Source organism: Megachile rotundata, chromosome 1 (assembly GCF_050947335.1).
Source record: "Megachile rotundata isolate GNS110a chromosome 1, iyMegRotu1, whole genome shotgun sequence".
NCBI classification, from domain to species: domain Eukaryota; kingdom Metazoa; phylum Arthropoda; class Insecta; order Hymenoptera; family Megachilidae; genus Megachile; species Megachile rotundata.
In genome coordinates this window covers 7,417,946-7,442,297 of record NC_134983.1, presented here as the reverse complement: position 1 = coordinate 7,442,297, position 24,352 = coordinate 7,417,946, and the positions used below count along the sequence as shown (strand labels likewise).

General features: G+C 33.8%; 1 protein-coding gene across 2 annotated transcripts; it reads left to right on the top strand.

The window, feature by feature from the left end:
• Positions 1 to 211: 211 nt before the first annotated feature.
• Positions 212 to 22,658, top strand: LOC100882907 (zinc finger protein Elbow). 2 transcript variants are annotated; one of them, XM_076534697.1, is made up of 2 exons: positions 212 to 382; positions 12,438 to 22,658. In XM_076534697.1, the coding sequence occupies exons 1-2, from the start codon at positions 368 to 370 to the stop codon at positions 13,833 to 13,835; spliced, it is 1,413 nt and encodes a 470-aa protein (XP_076390812.1). In that variant the 5' UTR covers positions 212 to 367; the 3' UTR covers positions 13,836 to 22,658. The 2 variants fall into 2 exon arrangements, with proteins under 2 accessions (XP_076390812.1, XP_076390808.1); XM_076534693.1 differs by lacking the exon at positions 212 to 382 and adding an exon at positions 1,759 to 2,200.
• Positions 22,659 to 24,352: the final 1,694 nt, after the last annotated feature.

The window sequence follows — 24,352 nt, the reverse complement described above, 5'->3', positions numbered from 1 at the left end:
CGGATGTAAACGACGAGAGAAATAAGCAGGTACTTAGGTAGCATGGAAAGTCGCTAGTTAGGAATTATAAATTACCGATCACTCGTTCCGAGTCATATACTGGCAAAGACGCGTCATCGTCGGCTCGTCTAGCACATATCATGAATGGTGGAAGTAGAGAGCTGTGAGTGTTTCTTTGGTCGGCGCCACATAAACATGTTGTCCTCGTCCACATAGACAGAAGGGAAGGCTGGGATAATTATACAGCGCTCTCATCTCTCACCAAAGCGTATCCTCTAACTAGCGCTAATAACGCCGCTAATGCTCTTCCGTGGAAACTGCTCGTATCTAACAACTACTCGGCTACCTTTTCTACCAAGAAGATAAAATGGGAATAGCTGAGGTAATTTGTAGCCTGTTTTCACTAAACTCTGATTTAAACTGAACGAGATTGTTAACATATTCACAGCGATTGCAGTACTTGTATTCTACGCTTTTTTTAATCTATAATTGCTTTTCGTTGAAATAGTATAGCGCGTTTTAATCGAAACTTTCATTTCGTAAATCAAGCAAATGTGTTTACGTAATATTCAGCGTGAAGTGGGAAAAAATAAATTGTCGCTTGTTTGCGAAGTGGAAAAACGAACAATTGTTTCAAAAATTTGCAAGATAATAAATACGATGCTATAAACATTTATTTAATATAAAGTATTATTGAATCTTCAAATTCTTTTTTTTAAATACTTTATATGGATGTATTTATGTACTAAGCCAACGATGTAATAATTCAGATCATAGTTATTGTTCCATCTGTATTTATATTACCTTAACTCATCGTTTGAAATAATTTAACAACGTTAAAATGTCAATAGTATAACATATATGTACATTATAAATCCCTAACTCAATAACAACGGATAAAATAAAACTAGCAATAAATAAATTAAAATGTATCGAAAAATCAAGGAATATAATACACAATAAAGTTATCTTTTACTACAATAAGCTATAAAAATTATTTATACAATTCATTTTATATGTACTTCAGATTTATTTTAGCAACATCATAAAATTACACAATTTTGTGTCAAGTTTGAATAATCATTTTTCATCCAAGTATAGTTGCGAATTATTCAGGATTTTTTACAGTTATGTTAATTAATTATTAACATGTAAAAAATGTAGAGTTAGGTAACGTCAATTCTCTTCGGATATATGACCATATACGCTGTTAACAATGGTGCCATATATGTATGCGGACATCACTACAGTAAGACCTCGATATAAGCGAAACACTTGAAATTACAAGTCAATATATTCCCTAATATCTAGGAAAATATAATAATATGCGGTTAAAAGTTTATAAGTTTATGCAAGTAAAAAATAAAAAAAGTATTCTTGCATTAGTATTGTGCCACCAATATGTTTATGTTCGGTCCTCCGGACGTTTCTTCGCTCGCTATCCTTTTCTACGTTCGACATATCAATAAATACAAACAAAAGTTCAGGCCCAAGTTCTCTTATATCGAGAGGTGATCGTACAACCTCTGAACCGACTATATCGACATCAATGAATGTAAGATCTATATAAATAAAAGTTCAGACCCAAGTTCTCTTATATCGAGAGGTGACCGTATAACCTCTGAACCGACTATACCGACTGAGCAGCGATGGGGTAAGCTTCTCCGAGGGAGCATGGTGTGGCAGGGTAAGTCAGCTGAATGCTCGTCAATAGCGTGGTGGGGATAACGGGAAGGCTCGGTCGACAGATGAGTACACGAAGTGGCTTTAGTCGTGATTCGAAGCCGGTCGTGTTAGGTGAATGTCGCGGATATCGCACCGCGTACCGTGTCTATCTCCTTTTTGTTCATTTTCCTTTGTATCCGCGTGTGTGCGTACGTGTGTGCCTTTTGTCCATCGGAAGGGAATTGTGTGTGCGCGCAAGGAATACGTCGTTAGAAGCTAAATGGCTTCTCATCTGTGCGTCTTCGCTGTTTCACCACGACGGATATAAAAGAAATAGCACGACAGTGTTTGCTCCGATCTGTCGAGGTTACATTTGTCAGTCCTCGGTGATCTGTTGTCGCGAGTGATCACAGTGTTATCTGTTACGAGGGAAGTTGGCGCAGAAGGAACAGGGCGAACATTTTTCTTTACGATGCTGACTTCCAGCGCGAATCAGTACCTCCGTCCGGAATATCTTACACCTCTGCCTACTACGGTTAGGCTCATGTTTTTATTTCCCGTTCTTTTTTGTCACTTTCGGACGACCGGTTCAGACATTTTATTTTATATTCAAATTTTTAACGATACTATAAATATTATTTTTTAGTACGTGTTTACGCTGAAACATTTTTCTAACTAATTTTAGTCCATGTATCATTGTATGTTTATTGTGTCGTGATCGATCTGGAGTCTGTCGTTCGAGGGTTAATGTGTTTCGAAGTATACAAGATTTGAATGTGAATATTTGCGTAACACAGGAAGTGTGCGTTACGTAAGGTTTACCATTTAATAACCTGTCGAATTATATGCTAGAAATTGTCTCGGCCTATTGAATTCGCAACTAAAATGTTCTCTCGAAAGGTTTGTGCTGTGAAATACAAAGGTGATTCAATGTTGTCGACTGCAAAAAGGAGCCATGATGTAGAAAAACATACTTACTTGGAGAGACGAGAGCTTTTTGACAGAACATTAATCTTGGCTGTCGACTTTTCGTTAATCGCGACGGGAATGTATTTCGCGTCTTACGCTTTAACTCCTGTAAACTATTTTGAGGGTACCGAGTGTTGGCAAAGTTTCTGCTTGAACGTTCACTGATTTACGACACTCGTAAATCAAACCACGATTCGGTAATATAATACTGTGAGGATAGGCAGATGGAAAGTTAGATACGCGTTAAAAATGAGCTAAACCTGAATCGCCGTCGCATTTTACTTTTTTCTTGCTAGATTTATACTCATTTGCCTTCGGTTACATTAAACATCGTTTGTTCAATTTGATGCCGCCTTAGCGCGGCGCGTAGTCACTTGCCTCGGGCACCGCGCGAAAAACTCGAATTTTCAAATGTGTAAACTCGCAAATTGCGAATTTCAGAAATTCAGAGTTTTGAATTTAACATTTTTAGGTTATAAATCTGTATATTTTCAAGATCACAGATTTTCCAATGTAAAAATTTTTTAATTTGGACCTTTAGAAATTTTGGAAGTTAAAATGTAGAAATCTTTGAATTTACACATCCTCAGAGTTATAAATTCACAAATTTAGAAACTTAAAAATTTAGGAACTTAGAAAATTCTAAGATTTAGAAACTTAGAAATCTTTAAATCTACAAATTTATGTACCATCGAATTTAGAAATGTAGGAATCTTCAAACTTCCAAGGTTAAATTTCCCAAGGTTAGAAATTTTCAAAATTACAAACTCTAAATTTACAAATTCCTGAAATCGGAAATTGTCAAACCAAAGGTTTAGCAGCTCATAATTTTAGAAATATTCAAATTTAGAACTCTACAAATTCACAAATTATTTTAGACATCCAGAAATTGTGGACTACATAAGAGTTTATAAAACGCTTTACATACAGCTAAATATCAAGCGTACAACCCTATAAATTTTCAAAATCACAAACTCAGAGTTAGAAATTTTCAAATTTAAAAATATTTTAATTTAATCTTGAATTAAATCTTTATAATAAAAACTCACAAATCTTTCAACTGAGAAAATTTTTAAATTATTAGACTTGCAATTTTTCAAGCGCTACATGAACCTCTCCCTATGTTGCCAAATGCTACGTTGCAATATAACAAGAGTCGTTGATGCCCATTATACATAATAGCGTTGCTGTAAACTAATTCATTTTCCTCTAAAAAATTTTAAAAATGCAATAATCAATATTCAATATTCAAACAATTTAAATAGAAATTAAATAAAATTTTTGCTGTTAAAAAATTTAAATATCAAAACCGCATTTTTCGTGCCGTTCTCACGATCAAAGAAGATAAACGGTTTATAATTAAATTAATGATTTGAAAATCAAAACGATCCGTTTCGACAATCTCGTGATTGAAGCTAAAAGGTATAAAATTATACGAGGGGCCAAGAACAGTAGCCATATATTACGGATTTGTTCGTTCGCTTTTTAAAATATTCGTTTACGATAATATCATGCCGGAATACATAAACGTCTACGATTTCGTTAATGGATTGTTCATCACAACTTTTAAGATGATGATAGAGTCAAGCAAATCATGCTTTCACGCAGATTCGAGGATAATAAATAAAAAGAAATTTTATTAACCCGCTTAGGACCACCTGAATGCGCAGTCATTTTTAAAAGCAAGATTTTTTGGGGGAAAAAAAGAGAACAAAAGACTCAGCTGTTGGCCTGTAAATTAAAAAAAAATATGACTCACACGGTAAAAAGAGCTTAGGCTTAGTCTGCTCACGATTGCGAGGTGTAATAAACGAATACAGTAAAACACCCCTTTTAACGCTACCTCGGTTGACGCTGTTTCGGTATAATTCAGTTTATTTTCGAATAAATTTTTTCTTTTTACGTATTATACAGGATGCTTCGCGTATCAAGGTCGAGTTATATCTCGAATTTCAGAAGCTGTAGAAATAAAATGTTAAAAGTAAAGTTTAGTGACATAGTATTTGCTTTTTGTGATTTTATTATTTTTAAGAAATGACGTACCTGAAAAATACGAATGCACTCTTATTTTTTAATCAAACTGTGTAATTTTTCTTACTTGTGTTAAGTGGAACACTCTGTGTAAGTAGTGGAAGGCACCGTATTTTGTGTAGTATAGCAAACGTTAAACGTTTCATAAAGAATGTGCATTTGTATATATTGCAATTGGTATACATTGGTATTGTAATTACAACGAATTTGACGAATGGTTTAAAACATATTGTTCAGCGTCATGAATATACTATACGGACCTAAAGCTCTACGTTATCATAGCTTTCAATAGCTCTCTATCTTTCGACATGTATTTCTTTCATAGATAAGTGCATCCCATTTGTTTCTGTAGAGGCACACGAAAGAATAAATTGAACTTCATTGTTCAAACATAAACAGTAGTCACATTAACTATAATGTAAAAAAACATAAAGTAACGCTATACATGCTTAGTATGGGAAGAACACCTTTAGTGAAGTACACTACGTACGAGAAAAGTGAAACATCATACGAAATATTGATTTTTTAAATATTCTAACTTATCACGTCTTTACACGAAATATTGCACACTTGAAAAAATTGCATAATCAAAAATACACAATTTTATTTATAGACAAATATTTGTATTGTTTGGGTATCACAGTGTTCGTGTAAAAAATGACAGTATCTTACCATTCAACTTTTTTGTGATCTCTAATCAAATTCGAGATACAAGTCCCACTTGCATGACTCACTCTGCAATATAAAAATAACTTGAAACCAAATCTGTTTATCCTTAATCATATATTTTCTTATCTCTATTAGGTTGTAACTGACCGAATTTAAAAACACCCCTCCTTAATATAAATTCGCTAATTACACAAATGCTTGATTTCAAAGCTGGAGTCTGACGCAAGTGTCTTGAAATATCACTTGTTCCACGTCAATTTAAAACTTAACAAATAACTTTAATGAAAGAGGCATAATCCATCAATATTATTTTATAAGAAGTTGCTGTTTAATGAACTAAATGTAAGTCATAAAGTCATATAAGTCATTTTGTTCCATTTGAATTGTCATATCGTGCATTAGGCCATTATGAACGATTTCGAAATATCGAAAGTCCGACAGGATTTGATGACATAAAATCACCGTAAAATAACATCAATTTAAAGCATAAGTTTCAACGAAAATTACTGCAATATCATTTTGTTAATATTCTGCATATAGAATGGCTGCTTTCCAATTATGGCAATCTGTCGATCCTCTAAAGTCTGACACAATTTGAAGAGATAAAACTATCGTTAAGTAACACTCATATTACATCAAATTGAATTTTAACGTTCGCTAAATACGATTATAGAAATCTCTATAAAATTCTCGATATGACATGCGATTCTCAGATAACCTTTCTGCGCGTTGCACTGAATAATCGCTGAGACGATTTTCTGACAACCAGCCAGATCGCACTAAAAGCATCCATGAAAAGTTTATGTAGCCATTTTTAGCAGGCTTTAAGCTTCAGATTGATACGTCACAAGTACTACTACGAGGTACTTCTATGTCATCAAATTATATCAGACTTGTGATGTTTTGAAATCGACCATTTCGTCAGCAATATTGAGATGACCTGATTTAATAACGTTTCGTTTGCTGAAAATATATTTTAATCATACATCAGAATATCTCGTATTTAAATTACTACTTCGGGTAGGTAGTGGTTTTAATAAGTACAAAATTTTGCTTGTTTGAAATATTATTTATGGATGATTTCAATTTGAAGCTCTTTGACTTCAAAGTTAAGAGTTTTGTTCTAAAGGAAATGTACCGGTGTCAACCCACGAGGTGGCGCGTGGAGAGGCTGAGGCAGGTGTTTAGAGCTACGGCTTCAATTGATCAGAATAGAAAAATGGTTTATACCCAAATTGGTATGTCCTCAAATCGGTATATCCCTAAATCCCTACATTCCCCAATTCTTACATACTCAAATCGATATATCCCCAAATGCCTACATCCCTATATCGGTATATTCTCAAATCACTGCGTCCTCAAATCGCTACGTCCTCAAATCCTTCGAATCCTTCGAATCATGTCGAAGAGCCAATGTTCAACTGTGATTTTTGAGTGAGAAAGGTAAACGCGTGAGTGAGATATGTTGTGATTCCGCAGATAAGTATTCGTATGTACCGATGACAACCCACGAGTTGACGTGAAGAGACTGACCCAGATGTTTAGAAGAGCTGCGTATACGGTATCCCTCCATTCCCAAATTCTTACGTACCCTAATCGGTATATTCTCAAAGTCCTACATTCCCAAATCTGTATATCCCCAAATCCCTCCGTTCCCAAAATCTTACATACTCAAATTGCTATATTCCCAAATTCCTACATCCCCAAATCAGTATATCCCCAAATCACTGCGTCCTCAAATCCCTCCATTCCCAAACTCTTACATACCCAAATCGCTATATCCCCAAATGCCTACATCCCTAAATCGGTATATCCCCAAATCACTGCGTCCTCAAATCGCTACGTCCCCAAATCCTTCCATTCCCAAATTCTTACATACTCAAATCGCTATATCCCCAAATTCCTATATCCCCAAATATGTATATTCCCAAATCTCTACATCCCCAAATCGGTATATCGCCAAATCAGTACATCCCTATATCGCACGTCCCCAAATCGCTGCGGCTCCAATTGGTCAGAATAGAAAAATGGACACCTCTCACGTATTTTCGGCGGTATATTGACTCGAGAGGTCACACATCAGTTAGGCCAAAAATAATGACAGGCAAACGTCTCGAGAGTGAGATATTGCGAATTGCGTTCAGCAGTTGTCATTATTGCTCTTATTTATCGAAATGTAACCAAGTGTGGGGAGCTTCTTTTACTTTGAGTCGACTCGTGGGTTGACATCGGTAGGTATTTATGAAATTGAAGCCAACAAGGTTAATCTCTGCATGTAAATAGTGGTCGGTATATTATTCATTCATAATTATATTTTTTTTAATTATTGCGATCATTCATGCTGTAATCTATCAGTAACATTAAACGTAATGGAAATTGTAGTGAGGCTCCAGAGACCCAGAAACTAGGGCAGACAAATTATTTGATATTTTGATAGATAGAATAAAAATAAAATTCATTTGATAGATATTTTCATCTCGTTCGTGGTTTGAATTCTCTAATTTTAAATGGTATGCTGCATCGGTAAAGCAGAAATTGACATTGCTGTAATAAAATATTCTTCAAATACTAAATTTTAACTATTGAATCACCGAAACTCATTGCAAACGTTCTTCTTATTCGAAACGAATCTATTTTTAAATTTTCACCCTAATAGAAATATGAAAGTTCTCAAAATTAGTGGCATTAAAATGATAAAGCGTATTTTGATTTTGACGTATGATTCCTCTAACAATTTTCGCAGACATAATTTTCATATAAGAGAAAGATATTTGTGAAATGTTAGCTATATCCAACGTGACGTGTTTTTGAAATAAATACTATAATGCAATATCATTTAATATATATGTATTCTTTATTTATTCTGCATATTTCATTCATAGTAATCAAATCTGCATAGTCTTGTGAAGTTACTTGGTCATTTTAAATTGTATAATATAAATTGTGAATGAACAAATTAAATGTTATATTAATATATACGGAACAAAGTGTACAAAATTAAATGTTACAATAATATTAATATGTAAAAATAATAAATGTAAGCTTATAGAAACCGTTAGAGTTCGTTGCATGACTCTATCGCAACGAGTTGCATGGCGATATTATCAAAAATCAGTTTCATTTTTACAACCTGTAATTAAGAACGATGAATCAAAATTGGAATTAATGACTTCTGTGATTAAATATGTATGGTAATGGCTACATAATGATTGGAGTTACTTGAAGAATGAATAAGTGAATTTATGAGTTATCGATGGTATCTTAAATCATATAAAACGTGTTAAAGTATTGCAAGATTAATCAGTGCCTTTTATTGAAGAATTAGAACGTATTATTTTTTTCAAGTTGACGATGTTTCTTTAATCACTTTACCTCCTTGAATGTTGATTACGGATTTTTTTTTCATTATATTTCCACATTTTATTTTTGTTTTGTTCCTAAAAATGTTATTATGATATTATTAGACAATTCTGTACCCTAATTTGAAGTTGTGTATATGTATAAGATTTGTTTCGTTTTATCCAGACATGGTGTCGTATCTTAGAAGATATGAGGGTTGTCAGAAAAATATTTGTATAGAAAATGGTTGATATAATGTGGAAAATAATCGTATATATCTCTATCTTCTAATACATGTTATACAAAGTAAATCTTGGAACCTTCAAATGAATGAATATCGAAGAAAATTTAAAGAACAAAAACTACATGATTTTCAGAGACACGTACGAAACTGTAATTACTTTATCATTGATAGTTCTTGCCTCAAGATATAATGATTATAATGATTAGATATAATCAGTTTTTAAATGGAGTACCTAATATTTTTTCCTTTTTGATGAAGCATGAAATTCAGCATAAAAAAAGTATCAGGAGATAGGATGTGTAATTGTTATATATTTTCAATTAATAATCGTATATTCGAAAACAAATTCAGTCAAGATGACTATTGCAACTCTGTTTATGACGACAGTTTATATTTTTAAACACAGCTTGTGTTAGATTTCAGATGTTGTTAATCGTAAACACCGTAGTATCTCATTGTTAGTTCACTTTACGTGACTCAGAAACAGTGAAAACAATATCGTAAAAGTTATTATGTGCGATATTGTGTGCTGCTTTTATTGGCATGTTGGGTAACACTGAAAAATACGATATGATAATCGTTCATGGTGCATGCAATGAAAATACCGCGGAAGCTAAAATATGTAAAAGTAAATATCCTCTATCGACATTAGCCGTTTCACCCGGTACTTTTAAGACTCCATAAAATGCTAAAGAAACATTCTTTCAATGTACAAAAACGTAAATGTAGTAAAATTCCCAAGTACGAATACTCCATTTTTGTTGTAGCTTGTGTTGTTCATAATCCACATGTCAGTGTTCGATAAATTTCACGTAGAGAGAATACTAGAGCCATGTTGTGTATATTCTTCGTTCTCAGAAACTTCATCCATATCACCCATCACAAATTACATGATACTTTTAAAAACGTACAAATTTATGAATAGTTGCATCAGATACAAAACACGAATGGCACGTTCGTACAATTATTCTGTAAATTGTCGGAGCAATATTTACAAACGAAGAAATAAATTTAAAAAATGTGCACTAGTGCGCAACAACGTATCCGCGTTAGCTTTGAGAAATCGACCAACACCGGTGGAGTATCAGTGTTTGGTTGCCATAATTGGTCAGTAGATCATTTGGATCGTATTTCATTAATGAATCAAACATATTTCACTCTTCTGTACGGAGTATTAACCGGTCTCTTCAAAGATGTACCGTCTCTAATACGTTTAAGAATGTGGTACCAACATGATGGCTGCGTTGCACACAATGCTTGACATGCACAGCAGGTGTTATACAGAATGTTTCCCACTCACTGGATCGAATGTGGAAGCACTGTTTGATCAACCCGTTCGCCAAATTTAACATCGTTTGATTATTTCTTTCGGGAAGTACTAAAAATTAAAGTTCATCGCGAGCTAATGCCACTTGAAAATTTGCGGGAACGAGTTATTTATACCATTGCCCCAATAATTATAAAAATACTTGAAAGAGTTCATCGTTCATTCGTGATCAGATTGAGAAAGTGTATTGATAGTGATGGACTAGATCGATCATCGCTTGAACTATTTTGATAATATCTTAAGTATTAATTTTAAACGCTATCTAATGCCTTTCATGCAAAATTTAATGCTTCACCTACATTCAAAAAGTAATTTAGGCATTCCATTTTAAAAACTGAAAAGGATCATATCTCAATAAAAAAGCGGGCTAGCAAAGTAATGGCAGTACCATATCTACCCCTGAAAACCCTGCAACATAAAATTTATTGCAGTGATCTCCGAGTTATTTGAAGTCGTCACGTTGCAAGATGCTCTATATATTAAATATTTTCAGAGATACAATTTGTTGCTGCAAAATACATTTCAAAGTGATCCACATGCCGTGACAGAATGTGCAGTGTGATCCAAAAGTGTTATTTTTAGTTCTCTCAACACGTGTTAATATTCGTATCTAGCGGTAAGAGGATCGTACGTTGTATGATACAAGATCTAAAGAAGTGAAAAATAATTCTAATGCAGTAGATTTTCAACGAATCATAAGTTAATGTCGAGGATGAAAATATTACGGTCGAGCTTGTTCCGTTAACTTGTACGAGAGCTATTAACATCTAGCTTGAACCCATAATGCTATAATAGCCTGTGTTGCAATTCACGGCATTAATATCTGTCGGCGTCGCGCCATTAGCTGAAGCAACCGTAAACGCCGGGCTGGTTGCACGAATGTTGCATTTTAATTACGACGAACATCTGTTCGATGGACGTATCAGCCGCGAGAAATATCATTCTTCTATTCGCTAATTACACCGACTGAATGATCACGACTACTTGCAAGCTAAAATGTTCGGTATTATTCAATTCTTTCGTTCGTTCCCTCCACTAATCACTTTCTTGCGGAACCAGTTATTAATTGGTCACATTTGTATAGGCTCATGTTATAAACGAGAAACAATGTTACAATTATCAAAGCATTTCCAATATATGTAAGATACCGGTTGAATATTTATTAAATCTACGATACTAATCCTTCGTTGCATTTTTGTTGGAAACTTACCGCATAAAATAATATTGGGAAGACTTGAACATTCTCCTTTAGGCAGATTGAAAAGTTCCACTATTTCCAATTTTGTATATTCTCAAATTCTAAAGTTTCTAAATTTCTAAACACTCAAATTTTTAGATTCTCCAATACTTAAACTCTCAAATTTCTGAATCCAAAAATCTCTAGATTATGAAATCGTTAAATCTCCAAAACCATAGATTCTCAACTCTCTAGATCCATAAATTAGTAGATTCAAACCTCTAGAGTCATAAATCCTTAGATGATCCAATCCTTAAACCCCTAAATCCTCGGGTTATGAAATCGTTAAATCCTCAAATGTATAGATCGCCATATCTCTAGATTTCTATAGCTTTAGAGCCATAAATCCCTAAACTCTCCAATTCTTAGACTCCCAAATCCATAAATTACAAAATATTCAGATGCCACATTTTTAGTTTTTCAAATCTCTACATTCTCAAATTTCTTAATTCTCCAATTCTGCTAAAAATGCACGAGTGGTAGACCTATTCAGCCCTGGTTATGATATTTTTCATAGGAAAGCCAAATTGATTGTTGAGTGTACAGTATTTGTCAACATACAGCATGAGTACCATTTGCTACGTTTCTTTCAAAGCAAAACACTTATTTTGTTACGTTGTCGCAAATGACTGAAAAATTGTGTGTGAGAGTGTGTTTACAAAATGCATATGAAGTAGTTTTGTTGCATTTTATCGAACGGCTGCAGTACAGGTATAATTCTTAATAATTAAGGTATGTCCCCCTAAACCTTGAAACTTTTGTATAAAAAATGTTTCCTTCCAACCTCACAAGTTCAGTATGCAAATCGCGTGAACCCTGTATATATAGAAAATAGTTGTCGAATGACGACTGTGTCAACATATTTCATTGTCACTGAAATCGTTGTACTTCTCTATTTTTACTAATTAAAATTGACGCGATTTCGAAATGTTCAACTCCGTTGTTTCTAATTTCAGTTGGATGCGAAGAAAAGCCCGCTCGCCCTACTCGCTCAGACATGCAGCCAAATAGGAACCGACACGCCATCCAATAAATCTCTGCTAGGCTCGTTGGACAAAGCATCGGGCAACAAATCTTCAAAGTCGGAACAGTCACGTGAGAAATCGTCGCCCACGGTCGCTGCGTCGTCTTTGGAATCCACCAAGACCAACTTTAAGCCGTACGAGTCGTGTCTGTCTCGAGAGAAGGCGTCCACACCGGACGAGCAGCGATCAACTTCCAGCCACTCGACGTCCGGTCGGTCGAGGACACCCGGTAGCAGTAACAAACGATGTCCTAGCAATCAGAGTGTCTCGTCGGTTAGAGCCGTAACGCCACAGGGTCGAAAAACGGCGACGCCAAACGGCGACGTGTCTCGAGAGTCGCCCGCCTCGAGGACCTCCGTTTCGGCGAATCTCTCTTCGAGTCAACTCGAATCGTCGAACTCGACGTCTCAGCCAGCCGTTGTCAGCAGTCCGTCGTTACAAACAAAGCCCTCGTACAGTCCTGCCAGTGTTTTAGCCATCACGGACCCGTCCATCAAGGATCTCCCGTTGGGTACTTTCAAGCCAGGCGTCAGCTTAGCCTCGTCGACCTCCGCTTATCTAACATACACACCGCAATTGCCCATCGACGTTATGGCCAGCACTCTGGTCTCTCAACACCACGCCGCCTTAAAGAACGGATTGATAACCGGAAATCCCTATCTGAGTTACGCCAGGTTAAAAAGTTCCTCAGGTGCCGACACTCTCATGCCCGTCTGCAGAGATCCTTACTGTACCGGCTGTCAATTGAACTCGCATCTGTTCGCGAACGGTAAATTAACGTCCAGCACGGCTACCACGCCAAGTTCCTGTCCTGCTGGCTGCGCCCAGTGCGATCATAAGCCTGCGACCGCTTACGGTGCGTTGGGTGCTGCCGCGTATGCACACGCACAGCTGGCTGCTCTGGCGGCCGCGTCGCAGCTTCCGTACGTCTGCAATTGGATCGCCGGCGACACAGCCTATTGCGGAAAGAGATTTTCCACGTCCGAAGAGCTGTTACAGCATCTGAGAAGTCACACGACAACCTCGTCCAGTGCTGCCACGGATCCTTCAGCCGCCGCGTTGTCTCTGCTGTCGCCCTCCGTCGGATTACCACCGAGCCATCCATTGTTTTCCAGGACTTACCCCACACCGCCGTTAAGTCCGTTAGCAACCGCGCGTTATCACCCTTACGGGAAATCATCTACATTATTACCACCGTCCTTGTCATCGTTGGGTCTACCGCTTCCACCGCCGCATTCGCATGCACCTGCAGGTTTACCGCCGTACTTCTCCCCGTACTCGTTGTACGGGGCTCCTCGTCTTGGCGCCGCATCCGGTTTGCCCCAATGACTCCTCTAAAACACCTATCGACAAATATCAACCGTTTAACTGTGATCCGTGTGCGAGGACAGGGAGGACGCAAGGAGGCTACATAACCTCGCTAAACTGACCTCGTAATCTTGTTAAATGAACAAATTGGTCGCTTAATTCTTGGCGCGGTCGCGCCCGACACCTTCATGCAATTCTGTGCTGTGTGGTGCTCCGATGTTTTACCTTCTTATTTTGTTTTTCGAACGTACCGGTTATTTATTTAGCACGTGTCGAGTGTTTGGAGAAGGTTGTTGAAAGGATTGCGATCATTAGTGTACCAAACGTTTAACTGTGATTCTTGCGCGAGATGAGCAAATCTGAAAATAACGCGTGCCTGAAAGAACCATGTAATGGCTGCTGCATAGAGTTATCAACCATTGACACGCATTTAGAACGGCTCGTTTGTATCTTTGTATAGCGACCATTCGATAAGGGAGTGCGATCGAGAGATCGGAAGTCACTTAGCTGGCGTTTATTTATCGAACGGTTATGCGCATTTTTCTCACTGTTCTCCCCGTGGTTATAGAATCGGCGAATAACTTTGGTCTTTCTAAGTTCTTGTTACTTTTAAAAATAAATATTTGTTTACTGATATTATGATCGTAACGATCATTATTTAACTATATATTTTTTTTGTATAGGAGATTTTAAGGCTACCTTCATTATCAAATAAACAACCTTCATTAGTCCTTGATGAACACCTCTAATTTAAAAAAAAATAAAAAATAAAAATGTAAGAAGATAAAAAAGTGAAAACGTAAAAAATTAAAAAATTGAAAAAATAGAAAAGTAAACATTTTTAATTCTTAAGTAATATTAGTAAGAATGTAAGAATAAAATATTTTTGATTGCACACGTTTTCAAAAAAAGTAGTATAATATTTCAAATTTGCAAAACTTTGAGAAAATACAATAAAAAGCAGCAATTTCTGAAGTGAAAAATATTTTCGATAATTTCCTGAACTCTGAGAATTACAATTTATTTGTATTTAATACAGCACAAAAATTTCGTGGTGTATTTACAACAAAACCTAATTAATGGTTAACTCTGTTTTTTAAATAAAATCAAAAGATGATAAAATAAAAATATTTTATTACATGGGTTGATTCTTCGAGACATTCTGTGTAATATAGTTATTAAGATACATGTAAAAGATCAATAACTCGTGAGATATTTTAAATTCAAAATTAAGATATTTTATGCGCGAAATTTGAAATATCTCATGAATTAATTTTTTAGTTTTACATTTTCCTAATTTTCTTAAACACAGAATGTTTCGAAGAATGCTATTATATAAGACAAAGATTTTCTTTGAAAAATTGAAGTTGATCTTGAAATCTCTGACCTTATACCTACAAACAATAATCCTATTCTGGCTCCTCTGATATTATTACATTTTCTATAAGTAAACCTTATTTATATATTTAACTGAGATGGATCAAAGTTAGTGCTGTTGCAAACATTTTACAATTATTTTCCACTATTTGAATGAAATGATATTTAAAATATTTTTTTATAATACTAAATGAGATTATAATTGAAATTATGTAAATTCATGAAAATATTAAAAATACATTTATCGCACATGCAAAAATCAAAGATATACAATACAAAACGTATTCTATTTGATTTTTGAAAAAAATACGTAAGCACGTATGAGACATACGTGTGACCGGTATGGATACTTAATGTTCACTTACCGAGTGCCCGCTTATCGAATGGTTACTGTACTCTGCTTCCTATTTCGTTACAACCGCTTGCCTTTATGTTTTCGATTGCGTTTGAAAGTTTAACGCATCAGAGAGTATTCCTCGAAAAATGTATACACACTTTGATTATTATTCGACGATTTAATAAGTTTGTATAAAATGTGTATTATAGATGAATGCTCGACCGAGGCGATTCTCGAGACAGCGTTACAGAGTCGATGTTTCTGTTATAATTGTAACTTTCTCAATTTCTCGTGAATTTCGTAGCTAATTCCTAGTTATGTGACGTATCCCGGTAAAAATGAAAGTTCTACGTTTTCGTGTACAGTAGTGTCGTGATCAAAATTTTATTGAAATATAATAAATGATCGTTGTTACACCATCTTTGACACACATGAAACATATGCCATCAGTTTGTTAAACGTATGGCAAAGACTGGTTAAGTGTCTGCAGACTGGGACCATATGTGGACACTTAGGATATTCTGAGATCAGAAACAGAAGCAGAGAGAACAAATGTAAATGAAATAATGCAATGAAGTAATGTACTTAATGAGACTATGTTTAAATAAGCATATAATGTCTTGTTTGTAATTAAATATGGGACACAGCTCACTCTATCGGTTTTGAGAACTGATGAACTAGCAACGGACACTTAACCAAACGTTATTTAATTTAATATTTAACACTATATAATTTAATATTTAATATTCAGTCTTGAACAGCCGCGTGAAATTAGGTTAATCATATAATTCGTAATTCTTTTTTTGAAACGCGTCGATTCGACACTACTGTAGCTGAAAGATTTGTAGGATAATCAAGGTACAATCAAAGTATTTGTCGATGCACCGCTGCATATTGGAGATTTTGATAAATTTATGTTCTCTGTGGACCACTATGTGCAATTGCCACGAATAACTGAATCATTTAAATTAAATTTTAGGTCGTGTGCCGATTTGAACATTTAACTTCTCCCATGTTAAAGGTATAGAAATGCGATGGACGTAGACATTTTTGTAATAAATTTTCGGAATTTTGTTATGTTTGTTCGAAATTTTTCAGATCAACATTTTCTATATTAGCAAAATGTTCAAATATATCACGAATACTTAAACTAATTTTTAATGTCATTTTAATATTCACCTGCCCAACACTTTTTTTCATTTTCACGAAATATTGAAAGGTTATTTTATATAAAAATAATTATTGTAAAAATTTCAACCTCCTTTTTATCGATGATTTATATTTATAATGTGTTTATATCGTTAACAAAAATTTATGCTTAAATTGATTTATGAGAGTAGCTTCGTTTCATTTGTTCTATGATATCGTCAGCATCATTAAATGAATAAATGTTACAATATTTTGAAATTGTTCTATTTTCTATTAGCGCACAGTAGATTTATATTTCATAAAACTGAAATGAACTGCCGTTGTATGCAAAACACTAATGAAAGTATGGAACTGCTTTTTGGTAAGTGCCTTTTACGTCTTTGATATTTCTTCTATTTTTGTTATTTCTTCCCATTTTACCTTCGTTCTTTTATTTTTCCTCGTGATACGAAAATATAAGGAATCTATGTTCCAGATAAAATTGAGGGATTTGGAAGTTTTTTCGGGAATTTGGAAATTTGGGAATTTGGAATTTTGGGAATTTGGAAATTTGGAAATTTGGAAATTTGGAAATTTGGAAATTTGGAAATTTGGGAATTTGGATATTTGGAAATTTGGGAATTTGGAATTTTGGGAATTTTGGGAATTTTGGGAATTTCGGAATTTGGGAATTTCGAAATTTGGGAATTTGAGAATTTAGAAATTTGGAATTGTGGGAATTTGGGAATTTGGAAATTTGGGAATTTGGGAATTTGGAAATTTGGAAATTTGGATATTTGGAAATTTGGGAATTTGGAAATTTGGGAATTTGGAAATTTGGGAATTTGGAAATTTGGAAATTTGGAAATTTGGGAATTTGGAATTTTGGGAATTTAGAAATTTGGAAATTTGGGAATTTGGGAATTTGGGAATTTGAGAATATAGAAATTTGGGAATTTGGGAATTTAGAAATTTGGGAATTTGGGAATTTGGAAATATAGATACCTGGAAACTTTGACATTTAGAGATTTAGATGTTTGAACCTGAGGAACGTGAATATTTAAAAGTTAGTTATTACAGTTGTTAACTAATGAAAACGAAAAAATAATTAGGGGTGTATACATTTTTCTGAGACACCATACACTTTCCAGCAAACTGTCGCAAGAAAATTATTTCAAAATATAAGGATGCGTTTTTATTATAACTTTTTAAAAGAGTGTTTAAAACCTTACGTCGATATAAAATTCTTTATTTTCATTCATTTTTAATAAAATATGTTAAAGTTTGATAGTAAAACCAGATACCCCATATAACAGGAATTTAATACTGAATTTTTGTAGCAAATAAATTTTACCAGATGCTGCACATTTATATTAAATTTTAAGAAATGTCAGTAATTTGAGAATTTTTCATTGCTATCACAACCAACAAAGAATTATTGTATTAAATATTGCTTCTTTCAATCACGAGTATTTAATTATATTTTATTTTAGCGAGGTAACAATTTTGGGTAGCTGGTCTAATAGCCTGAAACCGAAATATTTAACCTCTTGGTTTATAATATCACGCTCGTGACGCACACCACAGTTCAACTCTAACAAAAATAAATCGTATTTAGCTACAACTGAGTTTCGAATTCCAGTTACAGTTTATATAATTAAAAATCGCTAAATTCAAAATGTGTCTAATGTTTCAAGTGCTTTTATTTATTTTAATGTTACAGGAGTGATTAGTTAATCCTAACTGATGCAACTGTCGAAAAAATTGTAGGTTAAGGGGTTAACGTCAGACTAATTAACCCTTTACTCTCGAACGTACGTTTGCTATTAGTAGATAGCAATTTTGAAACTCACTATTTTTCTCTATTAACCCTTTGCACTCCAAGGTATTTTTGCTGTTGGCAGATGCTAACCCTAAACAAACTTAACAAATTCTTTTGGGGTTATTTTTCTGCTATTAATGTTCACTTTCACTGTGCTTATATGTTACATATAGGTCAATCCACGCTGAATCGATCACTTTTGTACACCATCTGCGATTTTGCTCTAATCAAAATATGTTGTAGTCCATGTGAAATTAGGAGGTGTTTAAGTCATCATTTTGTCGATTTCGTCAAAATTAAGAAAAATATTTTAAAATAGTCCAATCTGTTTTCGATTTTAATATAGAAAGTTAAAATTTTAGTTCAATACTCTTTACGCATAAATAAAGAAAATACCAGGGTTTCAAAGAACCAGGTACTTATTCAGATTTTCAGTATATAAAGTGGTTAAAATTGAAGTTAAATAGGCGGGGATCGTTTAATACCCGAATGCGACCATTAAGAGTAAAATCGAGTGGTGTCACTTTTCGAGCGCAAAGGGTTAAACAAAAAACGAGTGCCGAATCATGTCGAAGAGCCAATGTTCAACTGTGATTTTTGAGTGAGAAAGGTAAACGCGTGAGTGAGATATGTTGTGCTTCCGCAGATAAGTATTCGTATGTACCGATGACAACCCACGAGTTGGCGTGAAGAGACTGACCCAGATGTTTAGAAGAGCTGCGTATACGGTATCCCTCCATTCCCAAATTCTTACGTACCCTAATCGGTATATCCTCAAACTCCTATATTCCCAAATCTGTATATCCCCAAATATCTACATCCCCAAATCCCTCCGTTCCCAAAATCTTACATACTCAAATCGCTATATCCCCAAATTCCTACATCCCCAAATATGTATATCCCCAAATCTCTACATCCCCAAATCCCTCCATTCCCAAACTCTTACATACCCAAATCGTTATATCCCCAAATTCCTACGTCCCCAAATCGGTATATCCCCAAATCACTGCGTCCTCAAATCGCTACGTCCCCAAATCCTTCCATTCCCAAATTCTTACATACTCAAATCGCTATATCCCCAAATTCCTACATCCCCAAATATGTATATCCCCAAATCTCTACATCCCCAAATCGGTATATCGCCAAATCAGTACATCCTCATATCGCACGTCCCCAAATCGCTGCGGCTCCAATTGGTCAGAATAGAAAAATGGACGCCTCTCACGTATTTTCGGCGGTATATTGACTCGAGAGGTCACACATCAGTTAGGCCAAAAACAATGACAGGCAAACGTCTCGAGAGTGAGATAGTGCAAATTGCGTTCAACAGTTGTCATTATTATTCTTATTTACCGAAATGTACCGAAGTGTGGGGAGCTTCTTTTATTTTGGGTCACGCGCCTACTCGTGGGTTGACATCTGTACGCGTATGCGTGATTTTTAATATTTCTCGAAAAATATATTTCTTTCACAAACAAGGGACGAGAAGAATGGAAAGAAAAAGAAAGAAACTGCCGCGATAGCTTTCAAGCAGAGATGAGTATTGAAATAAAAGTTGTGAATGGAAAGTCGTTGCGAATAACAAATAATTTTTTATTCCTATAGTAGTTTGTTTGAAGTAGTGAATAAAAGCACAGCGATGTTACACGTATGTATATTTATATAAAGGGTGCTCCAGTAATCGTGGTAAGAGTGTTCCTTTTAAAACGTGAATAAAATGGAATGTAATTCTTTCGTGTTATTTTTTGAGATAATTGAGTTTCGATGAAGATTGAAAATTGCGAAATTTAGGAATTTGAAAAATTGGGGATTTGATAATTTAAAGATTTAGGAGTTTGGGTAGTTGGAAATTTATGAACTTGGAGATTTGATGACTTGGTAATTTGGAAACTTGAAAATTACAGGATTTCCAAGATTTCAACTTAAAAAGTTGGAGATTTGGTAATTTGGAAGTCTGGCAATTTAAAACTTTGCAAATTTAAAAATTTAGAGATGTAAAAATTTGAAAATTTGAGAACTTCAGAATGTGAGATTTTGAAAATGTAGAAACATGAAAATTTAAGAACTTTAAAAATAAGAAATTTGTTTAGCGGATTTTTGGAAATTTGAGGATATGAAAATTGAAAGATTTGAAAACTTGAAGATTTACGAACTATACAATTTGAAGATATGAGTCTTGAACTCAAAATTTCAAATTTGAAAATGTAAAAATTTGAAAATTGGGGAACTTGAGTATATAAAAATTTGAATACTTAATAATTAATTAATTTGGAAATTTTATAACACAGAATTAATGAATTGAAAAATTTGAGGACTCGTAAGAGAAAATAACAGAATTAATCATGAATTGTACTTAAACTAATTTAGTCTCCCCTGAAATCAGAAAACTGAATAATAAATATTGTCCCAAATAATGGTTATCGGCAAAAACAGCTAAATATGGATCTTATTCAAAACTCTCGATTTATCAGAAAATGTTTGATGAAAAAGTATGACCCAATGACAGAATTCCAAGTTTAAACCACTAAATAAATTATTATTGAACCAAATTACTAATAAAAAACGACCACAAATAAAATAACACGAAATGGATTATTGGAGGAATATGTCCGAGATTTTACTGTATTATGATATTGAAATGAACGTTACGTAAACAGTCTGTGTGTAATATTTATGAATCCAATATTCATCTTTAACATTTACTGTAACTATTGTACATTTGTTCATAGACGTGTAGCCGATAAGTATGAATAAAATGAAAATGTTTTCCTTTCTCGACGAGGCGGAAATGCTTAGTGAGAAAATAGATGCGTGTATGTATATTATGTAATTGTAACGAATTCCTGACTAGGTGGCGAGTATGGCATCTATATTTTTGCGTAACCAAAGTTTAAGTGAATCGATAATTTCAGAGGATCGCAAATTCGTGTGTAAAGACGATGTACCGATGGGATTTAAGATATGTCGTAAGAGACGCTTACAAGTGGTTTTATTTTGATCGATTTTACATTATCGTTAAAAAGTATTTGCTATAAAAAAATAATTGTTTGAGAATACTTCAGATAAGTACATATGTAAAGACATGTTTTAAATTCTTTTTAAAGTTTTTAATCACTAAAGTCTCATATGTTCAAGTTTCTAATTCTTCGACTTTTCGGATTTTCAATTTTTTCAATTCTTACTATTTAAACATTACTGAAGTTTCAAATTTACAAAATTTCAAATAGTATATTTATACAGTTATAACTTCTCGAGTTCTCTAAATTTTCAAATCTGCATTCTTAAATTTTTAAATAACTAAATTTTCAGATCTACATATTTACAAATTCTTTAATAATAATCAAGTTGTCTAGATTCTCTATGTTCAACAATTTTTCAAAATGTGAAAGTTAACACTTTCACATTTCCTAACTTCGCAAATTCCGATATCTCCAAATTTCCAAACTTCAAAAATTCCTAAAAATTTGAGATTACAGATCCACACATTTTAGATTACCAAGCTTCGATATACAGGGTGTTACCTGTAATGCTGCTCACAATTTGTCTCCAAGTTCTCCCTGTATTCAAATACTCTAATTACATTACATTTTATTGCAATATTATATTGTAATTGTCGCAAAAAATTTATGATAATTTGAAAAATGTGAAAATTATGTACTGGCAAATACTTCCCAGCGATATTGTAGAGGCGTCCGAATTTGCACGTGTGTGATATGTGTGTATGTGTGAGTGTGTATGTGTGTATCTTACTATTAATACTCTCATTATTATTATTAATATTATTTATCGTTAAACGTATTCTAATCAAAATTAATTTGTTCTCTTCAAGAGTAATTTATTTATAAAAAAAAAAAACAGTTTAAATTGTTATAATAAATTTAGTAGTTTAGCAGACTTTTCTTCATGTATACTTTTATTTATTTAATTTTCTGCAAATGCACACACACGCAGTAAGGTACCTACATGTTGACCTGTTGACTTTACTATTGTTGTTCTGTATTACATAACGCTGTTTGGTATTTAGTAAGATCAAATATATCAGAATGTATTTCTTATCAGAACTTGTGTTTTTCTCCTTTACTATACAACCTGCTTTGTAAAATTTCATGTGAATAACAGTGTAATAGCGAAAGTCGAAGAATACTTAATTTTGTAAATATAATAAATTTCAATATGATTACTTTTGTTTGCATTTATTGTTCAAGTGAGAATGAATTTCCTTCATTATACTTGAAAATCCTGTCATTTTCTTACGTATTATTATCGTGTATTATTGTATTCTATTGTGTGATTATTTTTTCTATCGATTTTTGAGATTATGATTTGAGTTGAGTTGAGAGAATTTTCAGATCTGAAAATGTGGAAGTTAAAGAATTGGTAATTTGGTGGTTCGACGTTCGAAAATTTGGAAATTTGCGAATTTAAAAAATTAGAAATTAGAAATTCAGAAAATATGGATATTTGGAACTTTGGAATTTTAGAAATTTGGAGCTTTAGAATTTTGGAATCTTGGAATTTTGAAATCTTGGAAATTTGGAATCTTGGAAATTTGGAATTTTGAAATTTTGGAATTTTGAAATTTTGGAATCTTGGAAGTCTGGAAGTTTGGAATTTTAGAATTTTGAAATTTTGGAATCTTGGAAGTCTGGAAGTTTGGAATTTTAGAATTTTGAAATTTTGAAATTTTGAAATTTTGGAATCTTGGAAGTTTGGAATCTTAGAAGTTTGGAATCTTAGAAATTTGGAATTTTGGAAATTTGAAATCTTAGAATTTTGGAATCTTGGAATCTTGGAATTTTGGAATCTTGGAAGTTTGGAATCTTGGAAGTTTGGAACCTTGGAATTTTGGAATCTTAGAAGTTTGGAATCTTAGAAATTTGGAATTTTGGAAATTTGAAATCTTAGAAGTTTGGAATCTTGGATTTTGGAATCTTGGAATCTTGGAATCTTAGAATCTTGGAATCTTGGAATCTTGGAATCTTGGAATTTTGGAATTTTGGAATTTTGGAATTTTGGAATCTTAGAAGTTTGGAATCTTGGAATTTTGGAATCTTGGAAGTTTGGAACCTTGGAATTTTGGAATTTTGGAATCTTGGATTTTTGGAATTTTGGAATTTTGGAATTTTGGGATTTTGGGATTTTGGGAGTATGGAAGTTTAGAAGCTAAAAAAAGTGGAAATTCAGAAATTTGAAAATTTGGGAACTTAGAAACTTGGAAATTTGGAAATTCCATGAATTGAAAGTTTAATAAGAAACTGTAATAAGTATCAACAAATTTAAAAATATAAGAATTTTCTCACTTACTAATCACAAATTATTATTTATTACCCACACAAAAATACTGACAATATCACACTAACAGTGCCCAGCAACCTCAAAAACCCTTAAACATGTTTTCTCAAAAACCTTTAAATCACCTCCCATCCAATATAAGAAACAGCTTCATCATAAAGAGCACAGCTGCTCAGAAAATTAAAACTGCTATGTAACAGTCCTTATAACACTACACGTCCTTTATATATCTGCAGATAATGAAGATGTTTAAGTGTTTCGTTTTTCGTACCACACCTTGTATCACACGTTCAGTGGATATAATGAATAATTGCTGTTCCTTTGCGACAACTGTTGCCTTGTTGGCTGCCAATCAACTTATTTCTGGACTCGGTGCGACAAGAAAGTCAGTGTTCCTGAAAAAGAAGATTAATCGGTGCCCTACAAAGGTTCCTAGTTCGATAATGGGTTGTTTGCGCAGCCGATGTTATTGCAACAGTCAGCCATAGAATGTTAAGCGATCACGCAACGCTGTCTTACCAAGCTAACATGATTAATTGGTTGTGTCGATGAACAAACCGTGCCGTGTAATTTTCATTCATG

Coding starts and splice junctions, on each gene's coding strand:
- LOC100882907 (XM_076534693.1), top strand. CDS start 2,138: ATGCTGACTTCCAGCGCGAATCAGTACCTCCGTCCGGAATATCTTACA. Junction 2,201..12,437: donor TTACACCTCTGCCTACTACG/GTTAGGCTCATG, acceptor TTCTAATTTCAG/TTGGATGCGAAGAAAAGCCC.